This window comes from Chenopodium quinoa, unplaced genomic scaffold (genome assembly GCF_001683475.1).
Source record: "Chenopodium quinoa cultivar QQ74 unplaced genomic scaffold, ASM168347v1, whole genome shotgun sequence".
NCBI classification, from domain to species: Eukaryota; Viridiplantae; Streptophyta; class Magnoliopsida; order Caryophyllales; family Amaranthaceae; genus Chenopodium; species Chenopodium quinoa.
The window spans coordinates 1,861,912-1,883,879 of NW_018742770.1; the positions used below are offsets into that span (position 1 = coordinate 1,861,912).

Below are 21,968 nucleotides of genomic sequence, written 5' to 3' on the forward strand. Positions count from 1 at the left end.
AGTCACGATTAAGTGGTCTTAGTATAAACTCCTATCGTCTACTAATAGCCATCAAACTATCACATTAGGAAAGCCCTAGTCATGCACGAGATTCCTAATGTAAATATTTAATGACATTTACCCTCTACATACATATACTTGTCAAGAACGGAACATTATTTCAAAAGCTAACATCGTGAAGGCAATAATCATGCCTATCCATTTTACGCTGTAATTGATATCACATCATCAATTCACCACACAAGTCCAAATTGAAGTAGAGTTAGCCAACTGATAAATACTCCGTAGTAGGTAGGCTTCACTATCCTACGAGTTCAAAGTTTCCCACACTAACTAGTGGTTGCATAAATGGCTACAACGACCTCGAAGAATAAATCTAGCTCAGAAAATGACAGTGGGATCAAAATTTCCGAAAACAACATTAATAGCAGCATGTTAATAAAGTATCCAATGGTTTTGGTTCATTCTTTGGGATTTCTGTAAATTGTCTTGTGACATTATCACAAAGAGAACCAAAAAATAAATAAATTCAATGTGCTCCTATTGAACATCAAGAAATGAAAGAATAAACTGAGAAAGCAGATGAAGTAGATAGGTATTTTATGTACCCCCCCCCCCCTCCCCCCTCTAAAAAACGAGGCTTGTGTCGACAGGAATTATGTTACAAAAGATAAACCAGAAGGAATTAAACAGGTGAAAGTACCTTATTGTGCGACATATCTATCATACAGCAGCAAATTCTGCAGAGTGTATTATGTAGAGTATAATTTTGCGAGCTCGTCTGAGAATGTCTTCTTGACAACTTCTCTCTTGAGCTTCAGAGCAGCTGTAACTAATCCCGACTCTGGTGTCCACGGTTCTGAAAGCAATTTGATTCTTACAGGGATCTCAAACTTTTCCAAGCGAGCCTTTTTCGCTTCCTACATAATAGCATAAGATATCAATCAGCAAATGCTATCCATTACTTCAAATCTCTAGCTTTTTTGTTAAAAAACAAAAATCCTACTGTTTCAAGTCTTTCGACTTATTTATACTTAAAAAGTCTCTTAACGAAACAGCCAAACATACATAATCCCAAAAATTTATAGTAAACATTATTTATATTCAAATGCGGGTTACGAAGGGCATTCTTTTTCCAAATTGTTTTGGAAGGATGAGGCCTCATGAGGGTGAGAAGCATTTGAAGAAGTATTAATCATAATAGACATGACTAGACTAGACGCATGCTAACTCAAAAGAGTTTCCTCTTTCCAATCAAATTCTGTAGTAGACTAACCTTTACTAGTGATCCAAGAACTTCTTTAACAGTTTCTTCTTTCTGGCACAAGTCAGAAAAGTCGGTGAAACTAATTCCTTGCTTGACTGCCCAATCTCGTACAGCAGATTCTGAGGCTACCACGACAGCCACACAGTAGCTATAATTAGGATCACAATGCAGCATGATGTTCTCGACATAGGGACTTGTAATCAGAGCTGCCTCAACCTACAGGTAAAAAAAAAGACATCAGGTTTTGGAACTGATATATACTTCGTAGTAAAGATATAAATTTATGTGTAAAGCAATACCTTTCCCAGAGAAACGTATTCCCCATGCTGAAGCTTAACAATGTCCTTTTTACGGTCAACTATTTCAAGGCAACCATCAGCATGAAACTGTCCTATGTCACCAGTATAGAACCACCTCATCCCTCTCTCATCAACCTTCCAATTACAAAGTAATGAAGTTAAAATTGAGTGCATAAAGCCATGGTTTTCACAAAGCATGACAGGATAACCAGCAGAAGATGAAAGATAACCTCGTACACTTCATTGGTCTTGTCTTCATCTTTAAAATATCCAAGTGTGACATTTGGACCACCAATAACAATTTCCCCCCGAGGCATAGGTTTATCACTGATAAGATATCCTCCTTCAGGCCAATCTATTAACTGCAACATGGTATGTTACACATGTTTCAATACAGAGACTATAACTAATTACATGTGAAATACAAACAACCATCGTATTACAGTAATTGTAGATGTTGCAGCAAGACATGTAAAAGACTAAGTATTCAGACCATGGTCCTGCATCTTGGTCCAGTGAAAAACTATAAATCATCCTCGCTTTCAAGTAGAAACAATTTCAATTGACAAAGCATGTAATAGACGTGCTTAAAACCAAGCTTCTTGATAAAGTACTACATTAAAAGGTTTAGTGTTTTTCCTAAGCACAGCAACGGTAATAAATGTGAATTCACAAAAAAGCCTACAATATTTCTTTTTTTGTGGTAGCAATTTGAAATATATTTTAAAAAAACAATATACTTCACCTTAATATATGAGCAAGGAACAGGAGGTCCAACACGACCAACAGTAGTATCATCATACTCGGTAAATGTTCCACCAGCACAAGTCTCGGTAAGCCCATAACCTTGACCTATAGGAGCACTGAATGTGACCAAGATGTTAAATTTTGCAAGAGACACATTGGTTTGCGATATATGCAAAGAAACACTTTGGTCAACTATAGGCAGACTTCCAGAATAAGAAAACAAAACTTGTTTTGACTTGAACATGTTAAGCAAAAAAATTCCATACAAGCACAACTTGAAGGTTATAAAAATATTTGAGCTAGTATAGATTACTTTCCAGAGATAGTTGCAATGAAACACCAATTTGATATTCAAGTAATTACAATAAATCAACACCAACTTGACTATGACATGAGCTTCTTTTATCTACAGCGAAATTTTAAAAGACATATACTACTTAATTGTAAAAAATCAACACTAATTCGACAATGATATGAGATTCCCTTCTCCACAAACACTTGCCATGGAGGCGATGGAGCTCTACCAACTGAAAGGAAATACAACATGGAATATATTCATAGATGCTAGGCTTTAAATAGACTAAAGACGTGGCAGGTCTATGTGAAAAGAAATACTTTGAAGGATTATGTAATCCAACTGTCCACAATCTAAGAGAATTTCAATTTTTATCAAGGATTGTAAACAGATTGACAAAAAAAAAGCACACAGCACTCTTGTTAGGTCAACAAGGTGCAAATTGCTTATTAAATACACAATGAGCAAGAGATAAAGAAAGTATATTTTTAATAATATTTTATAAAGAAGTTAAACAGGGAGCATATACTAATATAAAGAAAATAAAAATCCCAATAGCTTCTCACTTAAGAGCTTTTTGCAGAAAGAGGTTAATACAAAGATATCAATATCAAGTATTCACAGTCCAAATGAAAACCCATAAGAGCACTTAAGTGGGAAAATATGAGACATATACGGATAACAACCAACTCCACTTCGTCCCACATTTTGTATGTCACCTATTTAGCTTTTTGTTAAAATGCAGATGTAGATGCTCGTGACAGAACAACAGATTAATTAGGAAATGAAAAACAACAATGAACATACTAACCCAATACAAATATTGATGAATCTTTGTGTATCACCAGAAAGAGGTGCACCTCCAGAAAGAATAAAACGTATACGACCTCCCAACACTGCTCGGACCTTTTTAAACACTAGTAAATCCCAAAGAATTCTCTCTGGACCCCTTGCACCACACCAGTTACCATTCATTGCAGATAAGCGGCGGTTGTACGCAAAATCAAATAATCTTTTGGACAATCCACCCTTTGCATCAACCTAAACCGCAGAATAATCCAACATTAAAATCTTCAAATTTTACAATCATAAAGAGGAAGGAGAAAAATACACTATCATGTTCTATCTTCATGGTTCTACTAAAGTTCCCTTGGATGCCAATAAAAATGAAACAAGATAGAACAATATAAGGAAAGCAAATTTCTGCTAGTTTGATAGGTGCATGAGTTTAGTAAATAGGCAAGGACGATGTAAGTTTAACGGTTGGTAATTCCTGAAGCTGGAACTATAAACTTGGACTATAAGAGTAATATAAAAGACTAGCTACACAACTGTAGTCTGCAGTAATGAATTGCGCAATTGCCAACTTAAAGGAGCACATCATCTACGACAAAGCAATTTTTACTGTGCTCATTTTTGCACAAGCATGGAGCATTGTATCAACCATATATAGCAGAGTCTAGATTAGTTCAGAAGTTTATTTTTCTCTCAATAAACAGAAGGTTCTTAACGGGATTGGGACGTCCAACAATGAACAGACTTTCTTATGTGTGTAGGTTCATGTATACATCTTTAAAGCTAGAGCCTTGAAGTTTTAGGGCACAGAGAGATGTATATAAGGACCAGAGAAATACTCAAATATAAATGTATATCATGTTACAGAATGTTCAGGAGGCTAATCTCAGATTCCCAGGTCTGAAATGAAGGAAGTTGATCGTCAGAATGTATTTTGCAGTGAGACAGAAAGGATGGAGCCTCTCTTAAAGAGTTAAAGTAGATAGACCTTAATCAACTACTACTTCCATTCCCACTAGGAATAATATGTTTTCTTTCATTAGGTTTTTTTTTTTACCCCTTTAACAAGTACTCCAAACATGTGAGAAAGAGCAAGATATCACCCAAAAAAAAAAGACTATTCTTACCAACCTTTTTGCGTACACCTTCTCGAACACGGTCCAGAATTGCCGGTACAGCAGCCATCAGTGTAGGTGCCAACACAGAGGCATCACCCTTTGTACCCTTTTTAATCTTGTTTGATGTATCTGTCAATGTAAGTGGGGATCCATATCCTATTCTCCCTCCGATTGCAGCTGCTATGTTCTGCAGTAGAAAAGATATGGATTTATAGAATGAGAATTGAGCATGTGTTGATAATTTGATAAATTTATTGGCCAGCTAGGCACCTAGGCAGCAAGGAATCCTATGGTACAAATTCAACATAGATCATACCTCAGCAGCTAATTCCAGGATGTGAGCTAGAGGTAAATATGCTAAATAAACGTCTTTTTTGCCAAGTCCGGGAACAAGAGTCATGACAGCAGAAACCGTAGCAAGTACATTACCATGCGTCATCATCACCCCCTGAAAGTTGAAATCAATTTACATACAGCATATAAACTCTATGGAAGAAGGGAGTGGGGGATTATGAGAAGAACTCTCTGCAGAAACCTTATCCATCAGAATAAACATACTATAGCACTTTCTCATACTCATTTAGAATATGTCAAATTGTCAACTACAAGAAAGCAAGAAATCTCCTCCCCATACATATATTTTTGGAATAAAAAACAATGGGAAAATTATTTGCCAGCCAGACTGCATCTCCATTAGAAAATAAAGGAAACCCCCACAGATAAACAACAGAGCAATGCAAGGAGAACTGTTCTATTCTGCAAGTTCACGAATAGAAAACCAAATCCAAATTCACTCATTTTTTTCCAGCCACCGAAACAAATTCCTATTCTTTGCATAGTAGCAAACCTATAAAGCCAATTAGCAAACGTATTAAAAATAAAAAAGGCAGACACAGCACCCTCTGCACCAGCAAACTATAAGATTCTTCTACAAAAAGACACTATACTCATCTTCTATTACAGCACAAAATACACACATAAGTATAGAAATTTGCAGAGATGGGAAAGGATGCTTTCAGTCTCTGACTCTACGGTCTCCCATGCTGTTGAGCATCTCCAAAATACCACAATCAAATCTCAACATTTTCCGAGTGTTGTGTTTATGAAGAAATATAAACCAAGGATTCTACTTACTAAAGAAGGGACTCTCGAGATTGAGAAATGGAGATCTTACTAACTTATACAGTGTACTTCAGGCCCTTTCCTAAATCTCTAGATTAATAGCAAGTCATTGCCAACATGAAGTTCCTAACAGTTCAATTATTAACCCTACTTCTCAAGGCATAAAAGATGATGAAGTCCAAATATACAGTACATTTGGATATTGCAGACTAGCTACAACTTCTAAACTACTAATTTGCTTCTTCAAAATCCAAAGTATCAGATACTAAATTTAACAAGCAACAAAATTTAGCTGCACTTAAGATCAAACATAGATGTACCCAATTATAAGCGGTCCAACAAAAATGTACCCAATAAACAAATTAGAAAACAAAAAAATATATCAATATACCCAACAGTCAATTATATGAACAAAACCACATTAAATGATATTAGAGGTAAAATTTGCTACCACATGATGCAAGACATTAAATCTGACTGGAAAAAGGTATGGAATAAGTCTTAAATAAAAGTCCATTCTAGTATTTTTTCTGTATGTCCTAATAATATAGTCCGGAAATTGCATCTTTGATATCTTTTAATGCATTTTTGTTCAGATAGTTAGTAGTTGAGCATATTTTGTGTAATTTTCTAGTATATTTTTGTTGGATCACCCATACTTAAGTAGATATTCATTAAAACTTCCCATTTTATTTCGTGTTGAAAGCATCAAATAGCATCAACTTTCAGTACAATCCTTACTGGGCACTAATTTTAACAAGCAATCAAAATCCAACAACTTTAAAGCAAATCCCCACAGAATCACAAATCACGATCATTGATAGTACTTCACAACAGTGGGCTTACATAATGAAAAGCCCTAAATGTTATCTGAAGTACCTAGAACCCTCATATTCATTGAATACCTACCTTTTTTTTTTGAAAGACATTGAATACCTACCCAGAACCCTAGAGAGCCCAGAATTTGCAAAGTGGATAGCCAATCAACGCACCACTTAAATTGAGTTTTGTTTCTTTTTCCAGACGTATACCAAAAATTTATTGCTGCAGTGACTGCATTTTGACTCTATAGAGGCAAAGAAACAGCATCTTTGTCTTGCTATTTAATCAGTCAATCATAAATCAGACAAACAAAATTGTCCATTCAGAAGAAAGTTGAATGAGCTTATGAGGGGCAATTATTCAACTTTAAATTACAATGGACTAAATGAGATGTCTGATTACATTTTACTTTTTCATAAGCAAATAGTAGGTTAGTTGCTCCAGGATCAGGAGCCCTGAAGGAAACAACTTTAAGGCAAAAAGAGCCTCTTTGGAATAGTAGAAGTGAGAAGCCTCGAACCTGAAAGGCTGAAAATCCTAACTAGCCTTAGGCAGGGAAGCTTAATTAGATACATTGGGGTGATGGTATGGTTCACATGAAACTATCATCTCTGTCTATCAAGCAATATAAAAGCATCTATCGACAGAAACTGAAAGGCTATGAGAAGTTATAAAGCTAAGCCGGTAAAGATTATGTTTCATGGGTTTATCAGTAGATGGTATCATAGTATATTGGTATCACTTAATGAAAATCTACAATGTCTATGTAATCAGTCAATTACCTATAAACATCAAAAGATAATGAACGAATCATAAAATGCCGATAACTCAAAAGGAGCTAAGCTGTAGCTGTGGATCAGGTTCAGAGCAGTAGAGGAGAAATGAGGGGAGAACAGACATTCTAAACTAAATTTTAAAAATTAAATGGTTCTAGTAGCCTACTCACTTTTGGCAAGCCTGTACTTCCACTGGTATACATTATCACAGCAACATCAGCTGCTAGGGGTAAATCAGCATCAACAGGATTTTCTCGTCCAAGCTTTTCCACAGCAGCAAATGATTTGACAGTCCATTTTTCCTCCACCAAAGAGGCATTAGATGAGAAATCATCATCCATACATATAATCCTCTTTACAGTGTCAAGCTGTCCACTTATGTCTACAAGCTTTTTCATTTCTTTCTGCCCACAAATTACAGTTGTGACCTCTGTCTGCAAAAAAAAAAAAAAAAAAAAAAAAAAAAAAAAAAAAAAAACAAAAGAAAAACTGCTTAGAGAAGTGCAAGTAACAGGGATCTATATACAATAGACTAAGTAATTGCCAAACTATACACTTGGCAGTTTCTCTCTAGAAAAATTTCCCTCCAAAAAGTTTTGTGATCATAGAAAAAAAAAAATCAAGCTTGTAGCTTTTCTGTTAAATGGTTTACAGCCCTATCCCCCATAGCTAGCCCCTTGGTTTTCCCAAAAATTGTACCCCTGTTACTGTTAAGTCTTCAAGACTAACGGGAATTTTTCAGAAAACTATATCATTAACATCAAGAAAAGCATACAGTAGAACATATTCCTACACTCCTCCTACTTATCTTAAATACCTAATTATCTCTAGTCAACAGAAGAGAAGGTACAAGAGTGATTAAAGCATGCAAGTTGTGATTGAACAGGCATTGAAAATTTTGCAATTAGACAGGTAACACCCCGCATTTATGCACGGCTCTATAGTCCATGGATCATAATGCTCAAAAAAGTCAAGTGCATCATAACTTCATAAGCCATAACTGAAAATTAACCACAAATCCTAATACTATAATTACAAACGGATAACATTCAGCACAATTTTATGTGGAAGGACTTCGCACCATTGCTACTTTTGCTAGGAATCAATTCTTTGTCGGTATACTTAAAGAATGTTCGGGCCATTGAAAGGTTTTGAAGGCAAAGCATAGAAAAATCACAGTAATGAGAAACAAATATAAGAATGAAGAAGGGGTAAACCCACTGCGAGTGCCTGCAACAATAAATGCTGGGGAAAGAAATTAAAGAAGAAGCAGAGAGAGAGAACCTGATTCAATGAATGAGATAGAGCTTCCTCTCCAAGAGAAGAATATATTGTCACAATAGTTATGTTGCGCCTGAAACAAGCCTGCCGAAGAACACCAATGTTATGTTTCATTCAAGGACTACTTAAGAAAAGGGGGGGGGGGGGGCGGGGAAGTACTTCAAGACTACCAAACCCATTGGGAATTTGGGAGCAGAATGCGGAAAAATCAATAACTAATACTATAAATCCAAACTCTTGTAATATGATGTTCAAATACACAAAAGTAAGTCCTACTGCACAAAAGTTTCTTCCAAGATAAGCATATGCCTAATCTGCAAGTTTTTCAATTCCCTTTTTTCTTATTCTAATTAATGGAAAACAAAAAGATTTACCAAGTACCTGCATTGCGATGTACCATTCCTCTCGTGTATCAGCAAAGATTGCAGCACGTTCATTCCTGGAATGTCCAAGTTGTGCCAAACCAGAAGCAAAACTACAGACAGATTCAAAGGTTTTTCCATAAGTAAGCCATTCATACTCTCCCAAGTGAAGTTTCTCAAAGGATTTCCCATCTGCTGTCACTTCAGTCTCCTTGGCAATCAGCTTTCTGGTTCCAAGAAGGGGTTCATCTCTATAATTTTCACACGACCTCTCAAAAAGTTCAGCGAGAGTTGAGACGCCCTCCCATGCTGTTGTTACGGGGGAAGTAAACCGAGCATTCCTGATTGCATATCCAGGTTCCCCAGCAACATCAATAGGCAATCCTCTTTTTTTCCCACGCTTAGTATTACGAATTATAAGAGTAAACACAAGAGGAACAAGGACCCCAACTACATAGGGAGTCATCTCCTAAGTGTACACCTAGAAAAAATAAAAAGGCATAACCCTTAATATCACATATTGTCAAAAACCACTTCTCTATAAACACCTTCCATTAACAAAAATTCAATCAGCATTGGCTTCGATATATGCCAGCTCTGATGTAAAGAGAACAATCAAGGTCTCAAACAAGCGCAGCGAATGTAGCAAGCCGGTATTCCACATCAAACTAAAAGCTGCCACTATAGTTCAATTTAGAATAATCCTATCATATAATTAGGCCAATCCTCTAAAGCTCAACCCTCAAATTGTTGGTTTCTTAAACCTTAGTAACTACTTAATTCTTAAGTTATTTAGGAACTTCTAGCAACATTAAACAGGAAATAGTATTAGAACAAATAAAAAAAATGACCCAGTCCAAAATTAAAAAGGGTAAAAGTAAGTCATCAAGAACCACCATTGATGGGTCCCATTCCCACCACTTGAGCTTTCAAATTAAAGGTTGATAATACACTAATTCTACAAAAGTTTCAAACTTTATTGTCACCCATAATGCTTAAATTACCTAGAATTGAGTTGGGCAGATCATAAAAATAAAAACAGCACAAAAAATGGCTTCTTTGAGATATCCTTAAATTTAATGCTTCTTAATCGACAAATTACATATAAAATAAGATATTCAGTTCAATTCCTTCCATCAAAACCAATGATTTTTTCTTTACTATTATAATCCAATAATCCCAGCATTTCCATATACATGAAATATCAAGTAAAATTCTGATTAATCTTAAGTTCTGAAGAAAGACAGAAAAAACCTGAGTAAGTAGAGGTAGAAGATGAACTGAAGTGGCTGTTTCTCTATCTATCTCTCCAAATTTGTGATTGTATTTTGCGGCACACTAGATTTTAATTTATTATTTTTGAATTTGGGTGAAAATAATGCAGGTGACTGAGAAATCGAGGAAATTGCTTCTTTGTTTTTATTATAGGTTTTTTTTTTTCTCAATTTTTGGTGAACAAAGAACAAACTTTGTATAAAGGGTACCAGCTTTTGCAATCTGTAAATTTATTGATACGGGGGCCCATCGAAATAACTAATACCAGTAGCATTTTTTGGGTTTTTATCGATGGGTCCAACCACACCCGACTTGATCCAACCCAATTCAAAATCAATTTAGAAAATATTCGAAAATTTCGACTTTATAGACATAATAATTTAGCATAACTTAAGTTTAAAAATACACCCGATGTAATCATTCACTCCTTACCCGGTTGCATATTATTTAAGTTTTTAAGCCTTCGTGTTTGTCTTGTTTTAAAGACTTAAATTATCTCCTCAAATCAAGATAACCTCCCAAGAAACCCTCTTTATTGTTGGAATTATTTGCGCCCGCTTTGAATTATCAACCATCACAAGCCCTGACTCTAAACTCGTTACCAATAAACGCGTGCTTCCTTGAGATACTTTTGCTCGATTGTGTTGCTTTATGCTCACAGACCACAGTTCCAACCAGACTTGTGTTTTTGTTGCTAAAAAGGCAAGAGAGTGTCATACGACCCGGTGTCAAAACATTCAGATTATATAATTTGGTATTAAATGATATGAATCTTGCTAACGATAGCTCGGAGCGTTAGATAAGGAATAATTATATTGCTTGAAATAGTTAAGTTAGGAATGCATAACAAAATCACGCATCGTTCGACGTAATTAATATTAGTTTCACTCTAAAATGTCCACTTTTAATTATCTTATCTAACATTCCAATGGTGCATATTAGCTTTTGCCTAATGATATAGATTCAAATATCCGAATTGACACCTCTAATCCGAGTCCCGATGCAAACAATACGTGGAGGATAGAGGTGTTCCCCGAATCTCGATGCCAATTGCCAACATTAGACGGTCTAAAACCATGGTGTTATACGATGATGACAAGTGTACGTCTAATAATAACACTGTCCCTCCTAAGTCCTCACTTTACACTATTATAAGTAAAGCCACCCCTTACTCTCTTTCTTATCTCTATCTAGTATCTATCTATTCGCTCCATTCTGTTTTTTTTATAGTATCAATCATCATCAACTCTCAATCACTCTTGAAAATGTCTTGCTGTGGTGGTAACTGTGGTTGCGGATCTAACTGCGGTTGCGGCAGTGGCTGCGGAGGGTAATTCATTTTCATCCTTTTTATTATTGCTTTGTTTGTTTATGCACGGTTTTTTATGACGATTCATGTTAGTCGGCCCCCCTTTATTTATAGAACGATTTTGATCATCATAAATTCAGTGTTAAATTTTACCCTTTGTTTTATTGTTTGAAAGGGTTTATGAAATTTTACCCTTTATTTTATTATGTGAAAGGGTTTTATGAAATTTAAAAGGGTTTTATTTTAGCAAAAGCTAACAAAAGTCCGGCGGTGTTGGACAAGCTTTTTAAAAAGGCAAAAGCTAATAGCGTCTGGGGCGTTAGATAAGAGAATTAAATTATAAATATTAGAGTAAAATTAACATTAATTATACCGAATGATGCGTGATTTTGTCATGAATTTCCAACTTAATACCATTTCAACTAATATAATTTATCCTTGTCTAATGTCGGGGCGCTCGTTAGCAAGATTGAAAAAGGTAAAATGAACCTTAATTACATCGATCGACCGCCTGATTTTGTTATTTTTTCTAAATTTATACCACTTTTAGTAGTTAATTACATCGATCGACGCGTAATTTTGTTATTTTTTCCAAATTTATACCACTTTTAGTAGTATTTAAATGCTTATCTAGCGCTTCGTTAGCGAGATCCATTATTTTATTACGAATTTGGATTAATGGTGTTTCAATTATATATGTTGATTCAGATGCAAGATGTTCCCTGATTTCGTGGAGAACAGCTCTAACCCCACCGTTCTCGTCTCCGGTGTTGCCCCCAAAATCTCGTAAGTTTTTTTTTTTTTTTTTTTTTTTAATTTTCTTAATTTTTACTAATTATGTTATTGATATTCATGGAAATTATGTTTAACAAATGAAAACAGGTTCTCTGAAGGAGCAGAGAGTGGAGTAGCTGCGGAGAATGGGTGCAAGTGTGGTGCCAACTGCCAATGCGATCCATGCAACTGTGGCAAATGAATACCATCTTAATTTTAATCTTAATTAATTAAGATGAAGATATAATTAAACTAATTAATGTTTCTGTGTTATGTTTCTGGGATTATTATTATTGTGGTGTATAAGCCAAACTCTTAATTAGGCTTAGAATAATCGTATTATCGCAGCCGTATGATATGATATGATATCGTGTTGTATGTGATGTTTACTTTATTTATACCGGTTGGACTAATGATAATATTGTGTTTGTTTTAAATTACTTTGTGATCTTGTTTGTTGGTGTTCATATATTTCAAATTTGTGATCCTATGCTTTATTTTACTTCCATTATTTAAAATGGCAACACTTTGTACAGCTTTGGTTTTTCGCTACACTAATACTACATCCGTTACATATTATTTGCAACGATTAGATATACAGAGGCAGTAGTTATTCATTTTTATTAATGACAAAACTAAAATTTAAAACTGACTTTAATAAGACTTGACATGATCCTCTATCCTTTGCCAAGTAGGGAGTATGTGATTCTATTGTAGCGTAGAAAAAACGAGGCAAACAAAGTAGTCATCCACTCATCCCCTCTTGAATAGTGGATAATGAATAGATTTTCACAATAGGAAAATGGTTAGAGTTTTACTCTAAATAATGAGGAGTAATAATAATAATAATAATAGGTTGCATGCATTGTAAATCACAAAATTGTAACAAAATGTAAAGTTGTTAGCATAAAATTCACAAAAGAAATTAGTCAATGAACTTGGGCCCTACCTCAAAATATCTCCCCCAAAATGCAACTAACGCATGATTGAATCATGTGAAGGAATGAATGCCAACAAATTTAGTGGGGGTGTTTGTTAAAGCTGTCAAAAGCCATTCGATCCGATTTGAAAAATATCTGATTCATATTTAGACTCACATGGACATAACAATTTAGTATGACTTAATTTTAAAAATTTATCTGATCTAATCCGATCATCCAAATTGACACCCTCTAATATTTGTGTATGAAATTGTTGAAAAGTGTCACAATTTTTTATATATGGGTGGTCACAAAATGTAGTCGTGGTTACTCAGTTAAAGATTATTCGGTCATTTAGAAATTACTCGTTTAATTAGGATGTACTTAGTCAGTGTTTGGTATGTGTCAGCTTGTTCCACAGTAAAGTGGAAAGGATGGTGAGTCAATCAAAGTCACATTGATCACTCCTCCTCCGTCCATAATATTCGTACGCCTTATCCACACTCCTTCCCAACGAAAACGAAATTAAAGCTCATACTTGTGGAGTGGAGTTTATCTCCAAAGCTTGCTTTGGGCTGGGATTCCCTACAAGTGTATGGAATCTTGGTAAGAGATTTGATTGTTGACCCTTCTTGTACAATTTGTTTATCGATTACTCCTTTTGTCCTAAATTGAATATTGCCCCTTCCGTTTTATAATGATTTTTCTTATTAGGAATCTAGCACTATGTATTAGGCTCGAAAATCTTTTAAATTACTCTTAAAATATTATCCTTATATAGTCAATCATGTTTGATTTGTGTCAATGAGTAGTTAATTAACATTTAATTATTTTACTAATATGCAATTAAAGATATATGTACAAATTATTGAAAGGATTGGAGTTAATGCATACCAATTGTGCAAACTTAAAACTAAAACTGGGGGAAGCCTGCACCATCTGTACTAGAAAAAAACATAGCAAGAGAAAAAAAATGAGAATTATCATTAAGATGACAGATTAATAATAATCACATATATTGGCTCATTGCAGTTATCTTAAGGCAGGTCTTCATCACTCTGAATTTTTCTTGAGGATTCCCGAGAACTTTCCCATCATCGATCTCAGTGAATATCATATAAATATCATGAAGATAACAGGAACGACAGACTAGTGAATTAGTGATCATATTTATTGGCTTGTTGCAGTTATCGCGAGGCAGGTCTTCCATCATCATCACTCTGTTGATCTCCTTGAGGTCCCCCGAGAACATTCCCATCATTGATCGGAGAGTCCTATTTAAATCCTCGGGTGTTTGCTCATTAAAGTTGAAGCTGAAGCTTGCGCTTCCAGCATTTATTTCTGGGCCATCAACACCAGCATTATTACCTCCTTGTGGTTGGTCTTGAGAGCCTTGTCCATGAGAACCTTGTCCAGCCATATTCATGAACATACTAGCAAAATTAGAGAGCGGATTAGTAGGTCCGCTGTCATGGTTTTGCTCAGCAGACCTGCTCTGAGATTCCTGCCCCTGAAATGTACCCCCAGCCATATTCATGAACATGCTAGCAATATCTGAGGGAATAGCATTGCTATCAAAGTTTGTTGATGCAAATGGAAATTGTGTCTCATGATGAACTTCCGCGGGCCTGCCTTGCCCATTCTGGTTGTGAGATGCATTTCCAGCAATATTAGTGAACATGCTCGCAAAATTGGCAGGAATAGTACCAGCATCAAATGAAACGGATGCAAAGGGTGGTGGGACAGCTTGGGTTCCTGATGCTCCAGTAGAATGGTTCCTTGAATCCTGGGAAGAATGAGAGCATTACTAATGCCACATGTCAACTATTACTTGTAAATCATAGATCAAATTAAGACCCTGTCAAATTCTATAGCTATAGTCTACATCGAAGAATGTAAAAGCTTATAGTAATACAAGATGATAACAATTTTAAGCCATGTTTGCTAAAGATTTGGTTTCCTCCACTCATGCTTCCAAGGCAAATAACAATTTAGAGAGATAGGTTCATTAAAAGTCAACATAAAAACTTTAATAAATGCAGAGAAGAAACTAGAAAGGCAGTTTCTCTCAATTTTTAATTTACTCTCTAGTTTGTCACCACTGTAACTCAGACTCCGGAAAATACAGACAATGGTTGCCTTTTATAGGAGAAAGGGGAAAGAGAGGATGATGAGATCATGTTAGTCGCCACGCCTCTGCACTATAAATTACTTGATATTGGAAAAGCTAGAGAATTACCTGATAACGACGTCTTTGCTCCTGTTCTTCATTCAATTTCTGCTCAGCCACCTACAAACAACAATGCCAAATTAAGAAACTGGAACAAGTGCGGCACTAAGAGAGAAAGTAATTATCTATGTACAAACCCGAAGATTTTCTTTGACAGCATCATTATTTGGATCCAATTCCAATGCTGCAATGGTGAGAAGATGGAAAAAGTGAGATCAAACTATCAATAGCATTAACTCTTTTTATAAATGTAGAAAGACAAGCTGATCATCTTTCGATTTCCTTTTCTTTTTCTATATCTGTTTTTACTTTAGGATGCCTAGTCAGATGGGGAAGGCTATGGTGGTAGGCAGCTCTACATATTTCTTTGCCAAGGGATAAGTTTGACAATGCTTCTTGCAGAAACAGAGGTAAAGGGTTAATAACTTATGACCGTAATATTTGTATTTTGCACAACTCAACTAAGATCACGCAGGAAATCTTTAAAACTGAAAGTACACAAATTCTGGGTCCTGATATACTGAGTTAGCATTACAGACCTTTTCCAAAACCATTATTGACAGCATCATCCCTAGACATACTGAAAGCATACAGTTCCTTGATCATGAAATTTGAGTAAACAACTAGAGACAGCTACCATACTGACCTCTTTTGTAGCCTCTATTGATTGCATCACTATATTTTCCTTGTGCATAATATGCAAGACCCAACCGACTGTATGCCTTACTATAATTTGGGTCAATTTCAATGGATTTGAGGCAATCTTTAACAGCTTCGTTATATTTGTGCATCTGAGTATAAGCAGCTGCTCTGGGTGAATAAAAACAGGATAAAGTGCATAAAACAAATTACTTGGGGTGAAGTTAACCAAATATAATCACCAAACACTGTAACATAGACAATTTCAATTGATTATATAAATGAAACATAAATCAACATCTGGAATGAGAAAAGGATTTGACATTTGCAAAACAAAATACAAAACAAAAAGCCTCACCATATGATAAACGATGCAACTCAGTATCCAACAATCACCATACTTACTGTGTCATATTTTCAATCAAATAAGTGGCCAAGTAGAAGCTTTTCTTTCTTTTCTTGTTTTATCAAATTTATAGTGCCAAATAGAAGCAATTAATGCAAAAGAAAAGGTAAAAAAAAAAAAATGAAGTTATCCAGACCACCTTTCTTACTTGAGTTAATACCAATAAGAAAGAAAAGAAAGGTGGTCTGGATAACTTCATTTTTGGTAATATTCCCTAACCACAGGATTTAACCAGACCCCAGCGCTGTGGTTAGTGCACGTGCTGCTTCCAATAAATCAATAAGTAATATCTAATCAATGGTTGATGGTGATGGAGAGGTTAGTTTCTAAGGCTATTGTCCGTGAATCAGCAACTCATATACAAATTTATCGGTCAAAGTAGCAATAGATATTGTACCAAAGCAAAAAACATCAAGTTCCCAATTCCAATGTCCCAACCTAACCATAACCACCAAAGCTCTCAGCTCTAGTGTTTAAGGCATCGGGCAGCACATTTGCACCAAGACGGCTAGGTATGCTGATACAGAAGGATCATCATAACTCATAAGCGACAAGAAAGGCTAGTCCTTTTGACAGTTACTACTGGAAGAAGTTCAAGGTTACATGTATAGCAGAAAGCTAACTGATAGGTACAAGGTTCGACACACAGCAACAGTAGAAAGAATGGTTAAAATGGAAGTTTGGGAGGCATGGTCACAGATTTGGTTCACCCAAGCAACAGATAGAGAGACAACTCAGTTGCTATTTCTAAACATGGATAAAACTATGGAACATCACATCAAGTTAAAAACTGAAGAAGCCTTAAATTAAAAGCAAAACTGAGAAGATAACATGGAGGGAAAAAACACTTGTAGAAATCTGTGAAATTTACCTGTTACAGTAGTACACTGCATTTTCACAAAGAGCAATAGCACAAGTATACCGCTCAATAGCATCTGAGTATTCATTAGATTGCACAGCTTTGTTACCTAACACAGAGTAAGACATGCAATGCATGTGAGAGAGAGAGAGAGAGAGATTGATAGTGAAATGTGCAAAATAATTAAATTGAGAATAGAAAGGTGCATATACAAGCACATAAAATCCTGGAATGTAACACCGTGTCTTATAGATGGCAATAAGTCCAATGATTGAAACGATAACTGACGATTACCTAATGTTTTCAGAGCATCAGCCAAGTTTTTACGATCAAATATCTTACATCCAGATCTTTCCATCTCCTGCATACAGTGAAACTTACTACGTCAAGCAAAGATCTCCAATAATATAATCTAAACAATTGTGTTAAGTAAATAGCGTATGCATAGTTTACAACCACACTGTTATAAAAGCACACCACGGAAGGATCTAACCAAAAAAAAATGTTTAAATGTCATTATGTCAAATTCTAACCTGAAAACAGCTTGTTATTTGTACTTCTGTTCAATTTTTTTATTTATTTATTATTTTTTAATCTTCCAGCACTTTACTGGGACAGGTCTACACGCAAAGCAAACTCTGACTACCTCATACATATAACCTTGGATCCACACACGTTGACATAATTTTTTATATAATAAGCACCCTTACTCAGTTACTCCCACCTTAATAAAGACCAAAGCAATGATTAAAGAAGTACCTACAATAAAACTATCTTTTCTAAACACCCAGGTGCTTTGACAATCAAACTTAAAATACGCCGAAAGCATTCAGTATATAGATGTTAGGATATGCAATATATAATTCAAATAATATATTACCAGCCCTTTAATCAGTGATCACCTTTTTCTTACACCCACCCGCCTTTTTCCACACAATATTTGGTCAACGAATTTGATTCAGTTCTTAAATGGATAGATGCAAATAAATGCATGAACATTGAGCAACACCCAAGACCCATCAAACCCCCAAAATGCCACCTCTCATGGTGCAAAAATCAGTGGCTTATAACATTCTCCAAAAGACATGCACGCATATTGATGCTTATTCTTCTGATAAGAAAATGGCCTATAAATTTAAAACTTGACAAAAGTTGCATACATTGACAGCATCGTGAAACATGCTTGTAGCTCTATCTAGCAATACATGATCATCATCTCCATTTGCTGTTGTCCTGAAGAATCGGATTTTTTCTAAAGCATCAAAAAATTGCCCAAAAAGTTCATCTTTAGATACCCCTGCAAAGGCAAATATCTATCAAAACAACAGTGATAAATTAACCTAGAATATTTGGGAACTTGTCAAACTCAAAAGAAGTGGAGTTTGGCGGCATAGAGAAAAGTACAGCATAATTACATTGTCGAGGAAACAATTGCAGTCAATATGTTCACATTCACATGTTGAGGGGCATTTCATAATTAATCAAAGTTTTCCTATATAAAATAAAAGGCTTCAATGTATTATTATCTTACTTTTTCCTTTCTAAAAGGCATTCCTATACAATTTTATGTGCCATGTGGCACTCTTTCATTCAAAGGATCTATCATTTCATGTAATCTACGCTATAAAACAACTTTCTTACGTATGTTGATATATTCATAAACTTTGATTCAACGAGTCTTTCAATTTATGTAATCTTCTATACTATATGTAAACAATTGTTCCTAACCAAGTTTATGTTTATGAAGTATATAACTTTACAACATGCAAGATTCAAAACCGCAATCTAAAGTTTAAACAATAAAGTCTTGACCACGACTAAACCATATTGCAAGTCATCCTTTCAAAATGAATGATAGATAAATGAAATAAAAATAATAATATATCTATATCATGTCATTCATGCATTAGAGTATAAATGTTATTCATGTGATAACTCAGAGCATTGCCAAGGCCCAATAAACTAGTTATTAACGAAATAAATAAGAAACTTTATTAAAGAGGGGACACAGATGCAAGATTCCTTCATACATAAATAAGACATGTCAGAAAGATAGAGGAACAAGTCCTAATCATATCCTAACTAGATATATCATAACAGAAAAGGTTGCAAGTCTCTTACCATATCACACTTATATGCAGAATGAAATGCACAGAAATCTGTAGCCCATATAATCTAGGAATCAAACCCTCACCAAGTAGCAACTAAAAGTGTATCAAAAACTTTAAAGTGGAACTAAATTTTGAACACAAGATACAAAAAGTAGGATTATAGGATATCCAAAACAAAGGTACCAAAAATGGAATTTTGCAAAACCTCATATACGCATTATGGAAATTCTCCTTAAATAATAGGGATTGCATTACAATGACTACATACCCAGTTACCCACATAGCTTTGTCAGGGAAAGACAGAATTAATATCCTAAAGAAACAAAAATACCATGACAGAATATTACAGAGGCTATAAAATATATACCTGTATCACTGCTTTCCCTCACTTCAACATTACCCTACCAAGACAAAAATGAAATCTCAAGGTTAACTTATATAGAAAACAAAATAGATAATATCATTTTTCTCACCAAAAAAAAGGGGAGGGTTGGGGGGGGGGGGGTTATCAAACAAATCCTAAAATCAACCATAGTAGAACATGACTGAACGGACAAGGAATTGTTATTTTCTAGAAGTAATAAATGAGCAGAAACCTGATTTTTGGATGTTCCTGAAACATCACCCGTAGCATGATTTTCCGCAGATGGTCCAGGTTGGGCCTCCTCGCTACGGCTGATTCTGACTTCACTTTCAGTATCTCTTTCTCGAGAACTGAAAATGTTTAACAATAAATTAGGTTCTGGTTGCTCACTCTCAGGCAGTTGATGAAGTCTGAATACTTCTGTCAAGCAATCTTTGGCAACTTCAAGACCTTCAAGATCAACTCCAGGGGCAGGTTCAACTGCCAAGGGATTTATAAAAATTGAATAAGTTATTGATAATTACATGAATTTCACACCAGGAGTACAGGCAGAAGGGTTTGAGACTAGTAATTTTATATCAACATATCAATGTGCATGGATGATAGGATAATTAATTATCTACAAGTCAAATATGATGTATGTTTGATAATATTCTTGTGCAGCAGGCGCTTGTCTGTTAATCATTAAAGACCCAAAAGAGTATACTCATTCAAGGGCTTTCAGGAACCCCTAAGTCAAGCCACCCTCAATCTCCACACAAATACATAAATAAATTTGAAGCAAGCATGTCAAAGGATTACGGCACAGAGTGTATAACAGTATGTAGCATAGAAACTTGTCACCAACTCCTATAAAAGCATAATTGATTTAAAAGAAAAGATATTTTGATTCAAGCTGTGATGCCATTAAGTAATCAAAACATTTAATTACCTTTTTCCTGGCAAGGAAATGTAAAGACAAATGATTTATACCCAATACTCTACAAGGATGTATGGAAAAATCTTGTAAAAAGGCTTTTTCAACCCCTCCCCTTCCAAGACTAGGAAGAGGATAATCAAAATTCAAGAGAGTATTGACATATTTACGGTGCTAAATCGACAAACAACAGGGCTATAGCTAGATTTAACAATTAAAACAAGAATTAACAACAAAAAAAATAAAAAAAAAAAACCCTTCAACATCTCCAATCTTTACAACTGCCTCACCCCCCTGGCACCGCCTCGCCCCTGTCCATTAATCACCATCCCCACCAACCAAACCACCACCTGTCTAGCTGACCTCCATTGCCACCCATCACTAACTTCAGCCCAGCACTCAGCTCCATTTGGGTATTTGAACTCTTGAACCCATAAACTGATACTCAATTATACCTATCTGTAGTACTGTAGTAAGGCCTTACCCCAACTCTTAACCTACAAAAAACCTACCTTTAATTCCAACTATCTTTCCTGAAAACTCTCAATAAGATCAGTAGCAAACCTCACTCTATACTAACCCCCAGCCATGGCTAGCTTTTCAAAAACCCGCCGAGGCGCCGGGTTAAGAACATCTGAAATACAGTCATATTGTTAAAAAGATCACCCCCCCCCTTCCCAGAAAATTATAGCAATAGAGAGTGATTGCAAGACTCAAATGCATATTTTCAAAACCCAAGTACTGATTTTTATTCATAATCCAACAACAATGAAAATCAACAACAGATTCACAGCAGAAAATACATCAACAACCTAGGAAAACTCAATGACATGTAACAATAATGAATGAAGCAATGAATTATAAAACAACATTAATCTCTAAAATTGGAAAAAGCGTAATCAAAACAAAGACAAAGAGAGAAAGAGAAGTATACCAGAATCGAGAAAATCCAAGAAAGCACGGGTAATACGGCGAGAGATGGGAGCATCAGTCCTCAAATTCGCCATGATGGGGAAGACTGGAGAAGTGGGTTGATGATGATTGATTAATTGTCGGAAAATTTAAGAGAGATTGGATTGCAAAAGTAGGCTGCTTCTTAAAAATCGAAACTTTAATTTTAATCAACGAGAAAATGCAAGTTTAATAATAATACATGTACTACTTCGACTACTTGTATTTTAATAATAATGAAATTTTTATGAAAAATTATCATGAATTACGTTCATAATATTTGCATCAAAGGTTTTCTTTTTTTTTTGAAAAAAAAAAAATGTCAATTCT

General features: G+C 35.2%; 3 protein-coding genes across 3 annotated transcripts; 1 reads left to right on the plus strand and 2 right to left on the minus strand.

The window, feature by feature from the left end:
* Positions 1-437: 437 nt before the first annotated feature.
* On the minus strand, positions 438-10,420 carry LOC110724630 (long chain acyl-CoA synthetase 9, chloroplastic-like). Its single transcript, XM_021904055.1, has 12 exons — positions 10,139-10,420; positions 8,904-9,365; positions 8,526-8,606; positions 7,412-7,675; positions 4,838-4,969; positions 4,535-4,708; positions 3,420-3,649; positions 2,312-2,429; positions 1,797-1,928; positions 1,567-1,701; positions 1,277-1,483; positions 438-920 (listed from the first exon to the last, which is right to left on the minus strand). The coding sequence occupies exons 2-12, from the start codon at positions 9,348-9,350 to the stop codon at positions 753-755; spliced, it is 2,088 nt and encodes a 695-aa protein (XP_021759747.1). The 5' UTR covers positions 9,351-9,365; positions 10,139-10,420; the 3' UTR covers positions 438-752.
* Positions 10,421-11,220: 800 nt separating this feature from the next.
* On the plus strand, positions 11,221-12,682 carry LOC110724632 (metallothionein-like protein type 2). The gene is made up of 3 exons (XM_021904057.1): positions 11,221-11,489; positions 12,177-12,254; positions 12,351-12,682. The coding sequence occupies exons 1-3, from the start codon at positions 11,236-11,238 to the stop codon at positions 12,442-12,444; spliced, it is 426 nt and encodes a 141-aa protein (XP_021759749.1). The 5' UTR covers positions 11,221-11,235; the 3' UTR covers positions 12,445-12,682.
* A 1,292-nt stretch (positions 12,683-13,974) lies between these two features.
* On the minus strand, positions 13,975-21,836 carry LOC110724631. The gene is made up of 10 exons (XM_021904056.1): positions 21,622-21,836; positions 20,004-20,251; positions 19,775-19,808; positions 18,457-18,593; positions 17,591-17,657; positions 17,309-17,405; positions 16,039-16,202; positions 15,530-15,576; positions 15,402-15,452; positions 13,975-14,948 (listed from the first exon to the last, which is right to left on the minus strand). The coding sequence occupies exons 1-10, from the start codon at positions 21,692-21,694 to the stop codon at positions 14,172-14,174; spliced, it is 1,695 nt and encodes a 564-aa protein (XP_021759748.1). The 5' UTR covers positions 21,695-21,836; the 3' UTR covers positions 13,975-14,171.
* Positions 21,837-21,968: the final 132 nt, after the last annotated feature.